This window comes from Zootoca vivipara, chromosome 4 (genome assembly GCF_963506605.1).
Source record: "Zootoca vivipara chromosome 4, rZooViv1.1, whole genome shotgun sequence".
NCBI lineage: Eukaryota > Metazoa > Chordata > Lepidosauria > Squamata > Lacertidae > Zootoca > Zootoca vivipara.
This window is the reverse complement of record NC_083279.1, coordinates 44484554-44497855: the sequence shown is the minus strand read 5'-3', so window position 1 is coordinate 44497855 and position 13302 is coordinate 44484554. Positions and strand designations below refer to the sequence as shown.

Below are 13302 nucleotides of genomic sequence, written 5' to 3'. Positions count from 1 at the left end.
TGGCTGGGCAGCAGAGCATGAGACAGCCTTCTTTGTGATGGTCACCCAAGTAGAAGGCAGCTTCCAACAGAAAAATGAAATAAAATAATCTATTAAACATTAAAAGCCTCCCTAAACAGGGCTGCTCTCAGATGTCTTCTAAAAATCTGGTAGCTGTTTTTCTCTTTGACATCTGATGATAGGGCATTCCACAGGGTGGGCGCCAACACCGAGAAGGCCCTCTGCCCGGTTCCCTGCAACTTGGCTTCTCGCAATGAGGGAACCACCAGAAGGCCCTTGGTACTGGACCTCAGTGTCCGGGCAGAATAATGGGGGTGGAGACGCTCCTTCAGGTATACTGGACTGGGGCCATTTAGGGCTTTAAAGGTCAGCACCAACACTTTGATCTGTGCTCGGAAACGCACTGGGAGCCAATGTAGATCTTTGTACATCAATGTGTATCTTGTGCCATCATTGTACACCTTTCAACTATTGGTCAAGGCACATCCCTTTACGGAGGCCTTTTGGTTTAGTGAATATATTCATTCCTCCCGCATTGTTGACCTGTGCTGCTGTTTTGATATTGGCTGTGTGCTTGTTTTAATTGTGACATTTTTGTAACCCACCCTAGGATCGTTTGACAACAGTCAGGCTATAAGGCCTGCATAGAAATACTTCTATAAATAAATAAAATAAGGGAGTGAAAATAATAAATAAAACCACCAACTGCCAATCCATGCTCAACTAACTTCTCCTACTTACCATAACATTCTGCATTCCAAGCGCTGCACTGCCCTCCCCTCCCAACTCAAAACTCAAAGAAGGTAAATTACAAACATCCATAGAACATTTTCTCTTCAAAGACTAATTATTTTATTCTGGGAACAAATCAGCTTTCCAGATATAAAACAATAACCACCAGGTGTTATTTCTTTTTTTCTTTTTTAAAAATAAGAATATTAAGGAGGGGGAGTTTGCTACATGTGCACAGATATGGCGACCGTATTATATTTTGTATAAAAAGATAAAGATACACATTTGTCATGCTAATTCACGCTGACACTTGCCCCCTGATCCTGCTGTTACATGGCTGCACTGTTCAAACACACTTAATTCGTTTTATAAAATTTATATACAGTACCACTCAATTGTAGAACTGGGCAAAAGCCAGCACTTTTTAATGTGCATTTCAATAAAAACCAGAAGCAAGGAAGTACGACTCCACCTTGCACCAGCTAATTGCACCATGGATTTTTAGCTACCATAGTGCCAACTATTGTCAGCACTGTGGTGGCAAAGGTCATTTTGAATATTATTTAAACATTTCTATAGAACTGGTTCGGTGTATTTAGTTGCTTTACAATTCTTACTTCATTTATCCTCACAGTAACCTTGTGGGGTAAGTGGAGTGTTGATCTTGGGAGTGGGACTGATCCTGACCAGTACCGATGTGGCCTTGGAAAAGATACTCTTGACCACTCAAAATTATTGGGAGGTTAAGGCTTCAGTTCTCTCTTGGGAGTACACTTTCCTGGGAGTAAGCCTCATTGAACAAAGTAAGACTTACTTCCAAGTAAACATGCATAGGACCAGCCTGCAAATCACCACTTTGAGAAACTTAGAAGAGAGGCAAGATGCAAACCCAGTAAACACTCAAATAGAAGTATTTGTTCAAAACCCGCCCAATGGCTTTGGATGAGGTCCTCCTATGCTCAACGTCCAAATCCACTCTGTCCACTGTTTTGGGGACCTAATCACTTTAATGCAATAATTCTAGTGAATAGTCTCCCCCCCCCATTTTCAGTAATATCAGTAGGTTTGACTTAATGAAAACATTTGGAAATATTCATGTAAAAGAGTAGATATCAACTGCAAGACATTGCTAAAATTTTCATTGACGAAATGCTTCCTTAACTACTGCTACATTCACCAAAGCTTTCTTAGCATCATACAAAGCAGAAATGTATTTGACCAAGACAATCAGAATCCAACAACAGAAGCAAACCTAAAAGTGTTTAAGTTGTTTGGAGAGAATCAACATTTGTGGCACTTTGAAGGAAAAATTGATGGGACGGGGCCAAGGCCTGTATCAGCAGCAAGTTATTTTATCACTTTCCATTATGGATTCAGAAGCTCCCAGTTCCAATGCACGCAGTCAGGATGAGATCATGTCCTATGTAACCTAGATAAATCCGGCACTTGGTGGCAGGTGAAGGAGCCCAGTTTGTATAAAGCTTTAAAGCATATCGTTAACCTGTGAGGTTTTGAACCCTCCTTTTCACTGATCGATTTCGGTCCTTCCATGAAATAAGAAGTTCCTTGAGTCAGCCACTTTGTCATTGCCTTGCCTTTTGTTTCATGGTTTGCAGTGGTCCACCCAGACAAAGGTTACAAATCCCTGATCTAAAGTCAAGGTGCAGTGAAGCATCCCGTCCATAAGGGGTGCTGTCTGTTTCCAACAGTTAAAATCCCAGTTATCTTCACACTCATTGAACTACCATACCAGCATTGCAATGCTAGGACTTAAATGTGCCTCCTGCCATGACTGTCAGAGGGATAATCAGAGTGCATCCTTCTTTCTAAACCATCCAAACCAGGGGTGGCAACCTGAGGCCCAAATATGTGGCCTTCCAGGCCTCTCTGCCTGACCTTTGGGACTCTCCCCAAGCCACACCCCCTCCCAAGCCACACCCACCTTGAATGTTTTTGCTTGGCTGGAATGTGCCTTTGAACTCTGATGATGCCTCTTGCTTGCCTGGATTTAGGAGGGAGAGAGGAGTATGTGAAGAAACTAGCCTACTATACAAAGGTAAAATTTACATTTGCTGCTCCGCCCACTGTTTCCTCTGGACCCGCCCACCATTGGGATGTTTCCCAGAAAGGCTTCCAGAGCCATGGGCCAGAAACGTTTTCCCACCTGTATCCAAACAGGCAATATACCCAGCTAAAATAAGCAAGTCTTGAGAGCGGTGGCTCCTTGACAGCAGCTCTAGGCATTGGATGAAACACTTTGGTGGGCATTTCCATTATAGGATTCATTTGCCTTGCAGCTGTCCTGGGCATCGTTAAGAGTATCGTCTGGGGTCTTCAAGTCTGCCTTCTCCCCAGAGGTGCTGGATGCAAGAGGTTTGCATACATAGCAAAACAGCTTGAAACACAGTGCCAATCCTTCTGAAATATTGGAGGAGAAAAGTTTTTTGCACGGGTGGCAAAACTGGTAGAACACGAGCATAAAAAGAACAGCTATGCAATAGCCAATCAGCAACTGTAAGACCAGCAAAGGGGCACATACATACATGTAGACATCAGTCTTGTACATATACCACATCAGCAAGAGAAAAGCATTCTCAAGGAACCTCACAATGTAATATAAAGCCAGCCTGTACCAGTTTTGGGATTTGTCAATTAAGTCGGAATCATTCAACTTCAGCTGCACAGCTGACCAGCAAAACATATTAATACCAGCATACAGGAAAGTGAGAAGGCACAAGACAATGGCAGTGCCCACTTTGCTCAAAGCCTTCTCTATATTTTCCGGCAAAGTGCACTTACTTTGCCAGAAGAGAATCCACGGGTGAAAGAAAAAAGCAAAGAAATTCACTAGCACCACAGGGAGGACCCAGATTTGAAGGACAGAGCTGAAGAGGACCAGGACTATCACCCTAGTGGCAATCTCAAAGCTTCTCCAGAGGAAGATGCAGAGGTAGGCAGCTGGCTTCACACTGATGTCGTAATCGTCATACTTAATCTTAATGGCCAGGATGTTGCATCGCAGCGCTCCATAGACGATCGACAGGAGAGAAAGGACCATGAAGATGCCTGAGGAAAGAGAAGGCAATCAACGTTTCTGAAAGTAGCACTCCCCAGAGAGCATCGTACGGCAGGAATGTTGCTTTCATTGGAAGTGGCTGACTCAAGTGGCCTAAACTGATGCGGCTTATATTATCTTAAGCACTATCCCAGTACACACTTTTCCTAGTCCATGTGCCTAATTCATGTAGAAACACTGAGAAATGAACTGGGGCCCTCAAATGCATGCATGCTCCTTGGACCTATGCTAAAGGCTTTCCTGGAACTATTATGTTCACACCGTGAACATCAGCGCCGTCTTAGGCGCCCCCGGTGCCGTGGTGCGCCGGATCCCTCCGGCGCCCTCCCACCCTGTTTCCCAGCGCAGTGGGCGGGTGGGCGCGTGGGTGCAACAGGCACTGCTGCGCGGCAGGCGGGCGGGCAGGCGCAGCTGCACGGCGGACCGGTCGGCCAGCGGGTGGACGCAGCTCACAGTGCCCTCCTGGCGGGCCGGCGCCATTGTGCCCTGCGCCACCCAGCCTGCACGTTGGGCCGGCCCTGGTGAACATGGCAGCTCCAGGACAATATTTTAGCATGTTGGGCCTTGAGAGAAACTCCAGCATTCTCATCAGCATCATGTACAAACCACAAAGCCATTCAGGTCTCAGAAGCTGTACTGAATTTGCTGCAAGAGCAAACTCAAGGCTTTCAGTCACTGAGCTTTAAGTGTGCATAGTGCTAATTAGCCACATTTCACTATTCAATAATACTGTGTTATTCCCATTTTGCCCACTTGGGGGAGGGGCCACAGCTAAAAAATAAATGATAGCAACTTCCTAATTCTGCAGTTGAGATAGACGTTGAGCCAGGACCTTCTGGGATGCTTCCCATCTTAACAAACAGAGGGTGACTGCCTTAACTCAGTTCCCCTTCCACATGCACAAATGTTTTTATTTCAATGAGTAATACAGGCTTCCTCAGCCTCGGCCCTCCAGATGTTTTGGACTACAATTCCCATCATCCCTGACCACTGGTCCTGCTAGCTAGGGATCATGGGAGTTGTAGGGCAAAAACATCTGGAGGATACATGCCAGTTGGCTTCCTGGGATTCAAACTGTGGACAACACTCAGATGCTCAATTCCCTCAGGGTTTTATTTTAAATTCAGGCAGGGTGTTGCAATCAAGAGGTGTGTCTCTGCCACAACCTCTGGTTCTCCACATCTGGTAATTACATCCTTTGAGGTGCTTTGCCACTGAATGGGCAAACAGGGTGGCGGGGAGAAAGATGAATGACACAATACTAACCATCACAGTGTTTGGGGTGCCTCTGTGTGGGTAGAGCTTTGAATGATGACCCATACTCATGAAATCTGTTACCAAGCTATTGCAAGTTCAATACAATCTAATATAGTGTTCCACATAAACTGCAGTCTTGAATCTACTCTCTTTGGATTATTCTGTTGCAATGTGAATGAAACTAGATCAACATGTTGAGTCTAGTCATTCATATCTAATGCTTGCTTTCTCCTAAAATAAGGGTCCTTGACTTGTTATGGGAAAAAATGTTCAAGTGCTTTCACAGAATAACAAGACCTTGCAAGAATGTATTTTACTTGTCATTCAGGTGCTCCAAATATATCTACATACAGCAATTATCTTTCAGTAGAGTGAAGAACAGGGATATTATTTTGATGAAGTGGATTGTGGATTAATGCTTGGATTGTGTGTTGTTGTTTTTAATTGTTGCTTTGCAGGTATTTGGGTTTTTGTTATTTTTGAAAAACATACACTTGAAGGTCATTTCTTTTTTTAATGCAAGTACTGGATTTATTTTGCCACTCAAACTGGTTTTTCCAATGTATTTTTAAACCAATACTGGACTTGTTCCAGACCATTTGTTTCAGCGATATCCTGCCAGAAACTGCTTTGTTACTTTCCCACAGCTATGTCAGGTGGAGATTATTTCAGATTACAACTCCCATTATTACTCAAACCATACATCAAAGGAGCAACCAAGCAAGGTAGCAGCGCAGGGCTGTCGCTTGGTTGGGTCGGCGTCAGGGACTGTGCCAAGGCTTTGCAATAGCTCCAACCCACTGCAGTCAGGGTGATCGGAGACGCACTAGAACAGCCTGAGGACCACACCTGGAAGTGGAAATTGTATGGCGAGTTGCAATCCTCAAGAAGCAAACTATACCCATTACGATAATGAAACCAAGCGTGCCTCCTTTTTAAGGTACGGGAGGGGAGTGAAACTTGGCCCCTCCACCTGCCACCAAAGCTGCAGGAATAGGCAAATCACTCCTTCTGTCCTCCTCACACTCATAGCCAAGGCTCAGACATTCCTCAGCCTCTTTCTAGCAAATCCTCCACCAGTGGCTGGGAGAGAAAGAGGAGGTGCTGCTTTCTCCTCAGCAAGGGCCACAGAAGGGAGGGTTCCCGTGCCCTCTGCAGGGAGTCTTGGCAGGTGCAGGTTCCCGCCCTTGTCCCATCGCTGCAGCCTTGTGACAGCCTTTCCACCACGGAGGCCAGTCACCCTGACCAACTTGCACAAAGGAAACCTGAATTTCTGCGCGTCCTGCTAAGTTATGGTAACTTCTTTCGACTGTGTCAGTAAAAATTTCACACTTTGCTCCATAATTGCTAAAGACTGTGTCACAGCAACTGACCACACACTCAAAACTAAATGGAACAAAGGAAATAAAATTATGAGTATAGCGGAAGAGCCAAATTATCAGAAGAGGCACAATTCTGAAGCCCTTCTAAAGTTTGAGTCTTACAAATTCTTAAGCTTAAAAAATAATTCGTGTGTGTGTGTGTGTGTGTGATGAGAGATTTAGGAGGGTGGAAAGATATATATATATATATGGGACGTGGGTGGCGCTGTGGGTTAAACCACAGAGCCTAGGGCTTGCCAATCAGAAGGTCGGCGGTTCGAATCCCTGCGACGGGGTGAGCTCCCATTGCTCGGTCCTAGCTCCTGCCAACCTAGCAGTTCGAAAGCATGTCAAAGTGCAAGTAGATAAATAGGGACCACTACAGCGGGAAGATAAATGGTGTTTCCGTGTGCTGCTCTGGTTCGCCAGAAGCAGTTTTGTCATGCTGGCCACATGACCTGGAAGCTGTAAGCCGGCTCCCTCAGCCAATAACGTGAGATGAGTGCCACAACCCCAGAGTCGGTCACGACTGGACCTAATGGACAAGGGTCCCCTTTACCCCCATATATATATACAGTGATATATATATATATATATATATATATATATATATATATATATATATATATAAACATAAAACATAAAACATAAAACAGTAGTATAAAATAATACTAAAACAGGAATTCAGTAGATTTAAACAAATAAAAACAGGGTCTCACGAAGTCACAGAGGGAACTTAGGACTCAGCAATCTTTTTCTATTATTTTGTTTCCGTTTTGACTATTTATTTGTGCTTTTATCTTGTATTTTTATCTTGTGAACCACCTTGAAGGGTGGTACATAAATCTAATAGATAAAAATAAATAATAAAATAATGCCAGCATCCCAGAGCATTTCGCTGTTTTGTAGCTAGACCAAAGTCTCAACTGGATCACAATGCATTTCCAGCCCATCTCACCTCCATGATAGAACTCAAGATAACATACATTGGTTGCTGGGTGATTTCCCATCCAGAGACCCCAAACTGCTTACCTACAGCTAGCTTCCCATAACATACAGTTTCTGACCATAACCACTCGGGGGGGGGGGGGAGGAAAGGAGTAAATGGAGGGGAGGGGAGGTTGCAGTGGGGAGAAGGAAGGCAGGGCATGTCTCTGTAGAGCTACATACAATCTGGGTAGGTGGGCTAGTGAGGAAAGAAAACAGCAGCCGGGGGTGCAAATCATGTGCCCCCCCCCCAGTGCCTGCTCTCTGAGGTAGCTGTCTCATTTTGTCCAGTGCAGGCCTAGGACCTCCATCAATTTTCATGTGGTCAGTGGAAAAAAAGAGATTGGATCTAGTCATTTCATCTTAGTTTCTGAAAGGAAAGTGTTTGCTAGATGCTCAATTGGTTGCCCTGCAGAGAATGAAAATGCCAATTTACACATTATGCGGCAGCCCAAATCCATTTTGCACAATAACTGGAAGTTCCAAAGAAGTGGATGCGAGAGTGATCCACACTATTGGTTTCTGAACTTTTACGTTGAAAAGAATACTTGCACTGCAAGATATGCAAGTTCCAAATGTATGTATGAGAATTTATGCATCTTGAGGAAACGACTGTGGTGTGGCATGCAGAAGGTCCCAGGTTCGATCCCTGGCATCTCCAGGTAGGCTTGGAGAATACTTCCTGTCTGAAATGGTGCTGCCAGACAGTGTCAGCAATGCTGAGTTAGGTGAACCAATGGCTGCCGCAGAACAGATGCACATGAATGGCTATTACAATAGGGCATGAGTCACCTGCACATCCACTTCACGTGCTTCATCTAAATCTACTTACACTGCCGGGGGCGGCGGCGGGGGGAATGCAAGACCAGTTGAGTGGCTAGCTCGCCACAACTGCTCCATTTATTTTAATTTAATATTTAGCAACCATCCACTTGTCTGCGGTCATCAGGATTTTTGGTTTATTAATCTTTCAGGGCGACGTTCACTGCTACTCCTGAGACTTGTTTAACTTTAAAGCAATTAATCTCTGGACATGAGTCTGAAAGTGCTAAAGTTAATTTCAAACCTCTAATAGGATTTCCCACACATATACTCTTGTAACCCTGGGTGTCTTCAAGCTGCTCCATTGACTTCATTTTCACATAGAATGTGTCGCAAGAAGTTGTCTCTATATCCAGATCCCCCAATGTAGATCTGGAATGGTTTACTATATTATATGTATTTCTGCTGCGAGACAAAATTATGCTCTTTGCTTGTTTGCAACAGCAGCATTTTTAGTGACTCCTCCCCAAGCATCGCTGCAAGCAATTATTTAAAACATTGTTTTAAAAATCAAGTAGCCAGCCATGGGTGTGTCCATAGAAGTTTGTTAATATTTGAAAAAAGCTAAGATGTCCTGTTAGTCTTCTTATTCTTCTTTTAGTATGCTCCAAGCAGCTAAGATTAGGGATGAGGTATTACAGAGTGCGGAGTCTTGGTCTCAGTGTTTCTACTTTTATGAATTAAGCACTGGGGGAAATTGCATCCCTAGCGATGGGGAATCTGTTATCTCCAGGTGTTGTTGGACCACAGTTCCCTCATCTCTGACCTTTCCCCATGCTGGCTGGGCCTGATAAAATTTGGGAGTTCTCTTCTCCCTGCTATAATTTGTAGAAGGGCTTCCCGCTTCTTATAACCTAGTCTGTAAGACTTAGTAAAGAAACAGTCTGCTTAATTTATTTGCTATATTTATGTAAAGCTACTCAATAACATTGTTCTCGGGTTGGCTTTCAGCACAAACAGGGCCGTCTCAAGCGTGTTGCACGCCCTGGCGCCGTGGTGCTGAGATCACTCCAGCACCCCCGCTCCGCCCCGTTTCTTGGCGCGGCTGGTGGGCGGGTGCAGGGCGCCCCCCTGCCGGGCCGGTGCCCTGAAACCCCGCGCCACCCAGCCTACACCTAGAGCCAGCCCTGAGCACAAAAATTACAGCAGTACAATTAAAAACGTAATAGCCTACACTAAATATCAAATTGCATCCTAAAGACTTCTGGCACACACATTTCCAACAAGGAGTAGAATAAAAGCAAATAAAAAAATACATACAGCACATGCACAGCGATTCAGAACACTAAAAGCACAGGTTTTGAAAAGGGCTGGGGGAATTTTAATAACTCTTCACCCGGTGCCAAAACAACCATAAAGAAGGTCATTAGCCATTTCCACCTGCATCTGGTTTCCTAAATAGATCATTAAGGGAGAGGATATAGCTATTACTTACCCATAATCCCTATCTCTAAACACTCACCCAAATGGAATACTGAAAAATGTACCAATTATACATACTTCTGACTGCCGTCATCTCCTGCTGGAGGACACATATGTACAGCTGAAGCGTCAGCTGCGGTGCAGAGCCTAGGAAAGCTTGGATCACTGATGCCCGACTAAACGCAGATCTATGTGTAAACAGCTTGCCCTCAGCTTGGCCCACTTCCTTCTCAACTTCTTCCGAATGTCCATCTTTTGGCATCTGCCTCTTTTTGGTGATGCTGACATAAGGCTCCTCTATTCTTCCTGCATGAAAGTAAATATAAAAAACCTCCACGCACCTGAGGGGGGAAATGGACAAGAGTAGTTGTTGCTTTAACATAACTCTTCTGAATTTCATAATTGCTTTTAAGTAGGATGTCTGATTAGAAAGAAGTTAAGGTGGGCATGTGAAACACCCCTTTAGCCCATTCTTAAGATTCTGGAATTCATGGGTGGAACTCAACCACCATGCCTCACCAGGCACAAGGATGTCCACTTGCAAAGGGAGAAGAGGGGAAGAACATTCCACTACGCAGGTAGATGTCATTTTGCTGATGGAATATTTGTGTTGCGCTAAGCTGAACACAACTCCACATAATCACAGAAAGGACTACTGTATGGTGTCCTATGGAGAACACATTCTTGACAGGTCCCTGCCCAAATTGTTCTTGAAAACATTTAAGGAAAGACATTCTGCAGCCTGCTTAGGAAGTTAATATGTGTTGTTGTTGTATAATAACATTTTAAACAGTATTATTGTGCATCAGAAACACATAGTATAACAGTGCATAAATAATATGTGTAAATTTGATGTCTAATTCACTTAACTGGCTTTCCCTATGTCAGGCATCCCCAAACTGCGGCCCTCCAGATGTTTTGGCCTACAACTCCCATCATCCCTAGCTAACAGGACCAGTGGTCAGAGATGATGGGAATTGTAGTCCAAAACATCTGGAGGGCTGAAGTTTGGGGATGCCTGCCCTATGTCAAGAGTTCCTACAATCACCATGGCCAATTGAGAAACCATGGAATGATTGCTCTGATGCAGTACTATTGCTTCCGGTTCAGGCTCCTTATGTGCAGCTGTGTATAAGGACTTACTCTTTGAAGTTACTTTATTGAAACATGGTAACTTTTAGGTCAACAGCAGAATACCCTGGGAGACTGAAATGTTTTTCCAGAGCTTAATATTTATTAATTAATTTATTGCATTTATACCCCACCTTTTATTTAGAAAGCAAGGAGGGGATTGCTGGCAGCTGATGGCATACATCCATGATATTAGAAAAGTTTTGGATAACAGTATTAGGCCCTCTAAAACATTGCTATGTTATCCCTCCCTCTGCTTTCCCCCCGTTTTGGTGTTTGATTAGCATGTACAATTTGGCTTCAGTAGCAAACTGATAAGAAACTTGATACTTCTCGTGCTTCTTTGCTTGAAGGGATAACTACCACAACAGCTACCGGTAATGATTTATCAAATTTATTTATTTCTGTTAAAGTGTATACCCTGCCATTCTAGGCAAAAAAAATACATTCTGGGTGGCTTACAATGTCATCAAAGTTGAGATATGATATATTCAGAGAGCAATAAAGGGTAACAAAAGCAATTTAAGTCTCAAGGCACCTTAAAGACTAAGACATTTTTATTATGCCATGAGCTTTTCTCTCTCTTTTTGCTGCAGCCGACCATCACAGTTACCTCCCTGACATAAAAACAACAGAAACAGAAAGGAAACCGATAGAATAATTTGATGGGGAAATACTTGCTGAAACTATATGTGCTGAAACAACACAATTTACCTCTGGGTGGAGAGAGAGAGAGAGAGAGAGAGAGAGACTTGAAAATGGCAAATTGCTTCCAGGATGATGAAGTATGTGGGTGGATATTTTGAAAAATAATAATAAAATCAAAGCAGTTTGATTTTGGCCTTATTGTGTTATTATTATGCTAACAAAAAACAAGGTGCCTGAAGAGGAGGTTATAAATATTTTCAGTAGATAAAAATAGGTTTGAAATATCCAGAGTTTCTTCTGCTTCAATTTTCAAAGAGCAATTGTGTGTGGTCCGCAAGAAACTCAGCCTCCTTTCTCTTTATTTAGTCTTGCTCACAAGCTGAAATATTTCAGCCCAACCCAAAAGGTAGAGACTACTCAAGATGTGTGAACCTGTTAGATTCTCAAGACCAGCTCTCTCTCCATTGCCTCCCTTATTCCAATACAGCTTTCCAGAAGCACACTCTACAGATGGGCGTGCCTGTGACCAAACGCAGGCATGCTTCTCTGCCAATTATTGCTCACAGGCAAAGCCAGAGCAGGCAGCTGTGCAGATAGGCAGCATCACAGACCCTTAACCGCACACAGTACAGATCCATTAGCATACATGGGGAGAGAGGGAGATTTCCAAGCATATAAAAGGAGACCATGCCCTGATGGATGCAGCAAACAGCTTAACACAAAAAAAACCTCCCAACACCTTTATTTCACTATAAACAAAATGGTGACCCAACAGAGAGCTCTTGCGCTATCTTAATGGTCACAATTCCCTATCCAGATCTCTCGGCATGGAATTCACCATTGAAGCGATCAGCTTTTTTTTTAATTAACTAACAATAAGGCTAGAACTCTCCCCCAATTCAGACACTCGAGTGTGTGTCCAGCATTCTGAGTGTGACAGCCATTGTGGGGCGTTGCTCTTCCAGCGCAACTGGGGAGACGACCCCCTTTCCGCCCCCGGCAAGCCCTCTCCGCAGGAGCATCTGCGGGGGTCGGGGCCCAGCCCAGCCACCCCACCCACCTGACGAGGGGTCCCAGCTGCAGGATGTGCAAGAGCAGCACGAGCGGCCTGTCCTTGCTGAGGTCTCGGTGGATGAAGACGAGGCTGAACTGGACGAGCACGCAGGGCAGCAGCGCGAAGAGCAGGGTCAGCGACTGCCAGATGCGGTCGCCCGCCGAGCTGTAGGTGCTGCTCAGGTACAGCGCCAGCGTCGTCTCGGCCACGAAGAGGAAGAGCGACACCAGCACCGAGCCCGGGAATTTCATCGCCGCCGGGGGCGGGCCGGCCGGGAAGCCAGCCGGGCAGCGGCTCAGTCAGCCGGCAGGAGCAGGGCAGCGGCGGTGCCGGCAGGGCTGGCCACGCGCGGAGCTCCGCAGCCGAGGCTGCCAGCTGCCCATCTCCTGGAGCCCAGCGAGGAGCGAAGCTGCCGGCGGGAGACGCCCGAGCCGCGCCTTCGAGAAGCGCCCGCTAGGGGGCAGGCCTGGGCGAGCTGCTGCGGCGCCGGCCGCCCAATTGTACGAGGCTCGCTGTCTTCGGCGCCGCTCGAGGGGATGGCGGCGGAGGATCAACGAAATAACCCGAAGTGCCGGGCCTTGAGTTGCGAAAGCTGCCGTTGTCTCCTAGACCCAGACCCTTAGGGGCTAGCTGCTTGCTTGCGGCTCCCTCCCCAGTTGAGAAGGTCGCTCTGTACATGCGCAGGTGCGCTCTTGTTCACCTGTCTTCTTAGATTCCAAGGCCTGGGCCTGGCTCAGGTTAAGCTCAGGAGTAGCCCATACTAGTCTGTAACAGCAACGGGAAAAAATGTGTTGTCTCTTGTGGCACCAGGG

At 45.3% G+C, this 13302-nt stretch overlaps 1 protein-coding gene across 1 annotated transcript; it reads right to left on the bottom strand.

The window, feature by feature from the left end:
• Positions 1–274: 274 nt before the first annotated feature.
• Positions 275–12874, bottom strand: XK (X-linked Kx blood group antigen, Kell and VPS13A binding protein). Its single transcript, XM_035114683.2, has 3 exons — positions 12497–12874; positions 9736–9998; positions 275–3798 (listed from the first exon to the last, which is right to left on the bottom strand). Exons 1-3 carry the CDS (start codon positions 12739–12741, stop codon positions 2969–2971), a joined length of 1338 nt encoding a protein of 445 aa, XP_034970574.1. The 5' UTR covers positions 12742–12874; the 3' UTR covers positions 275–2968.
• Between the last annotated feature and the right edge of the window lie 428 nt (positions 12875–13302).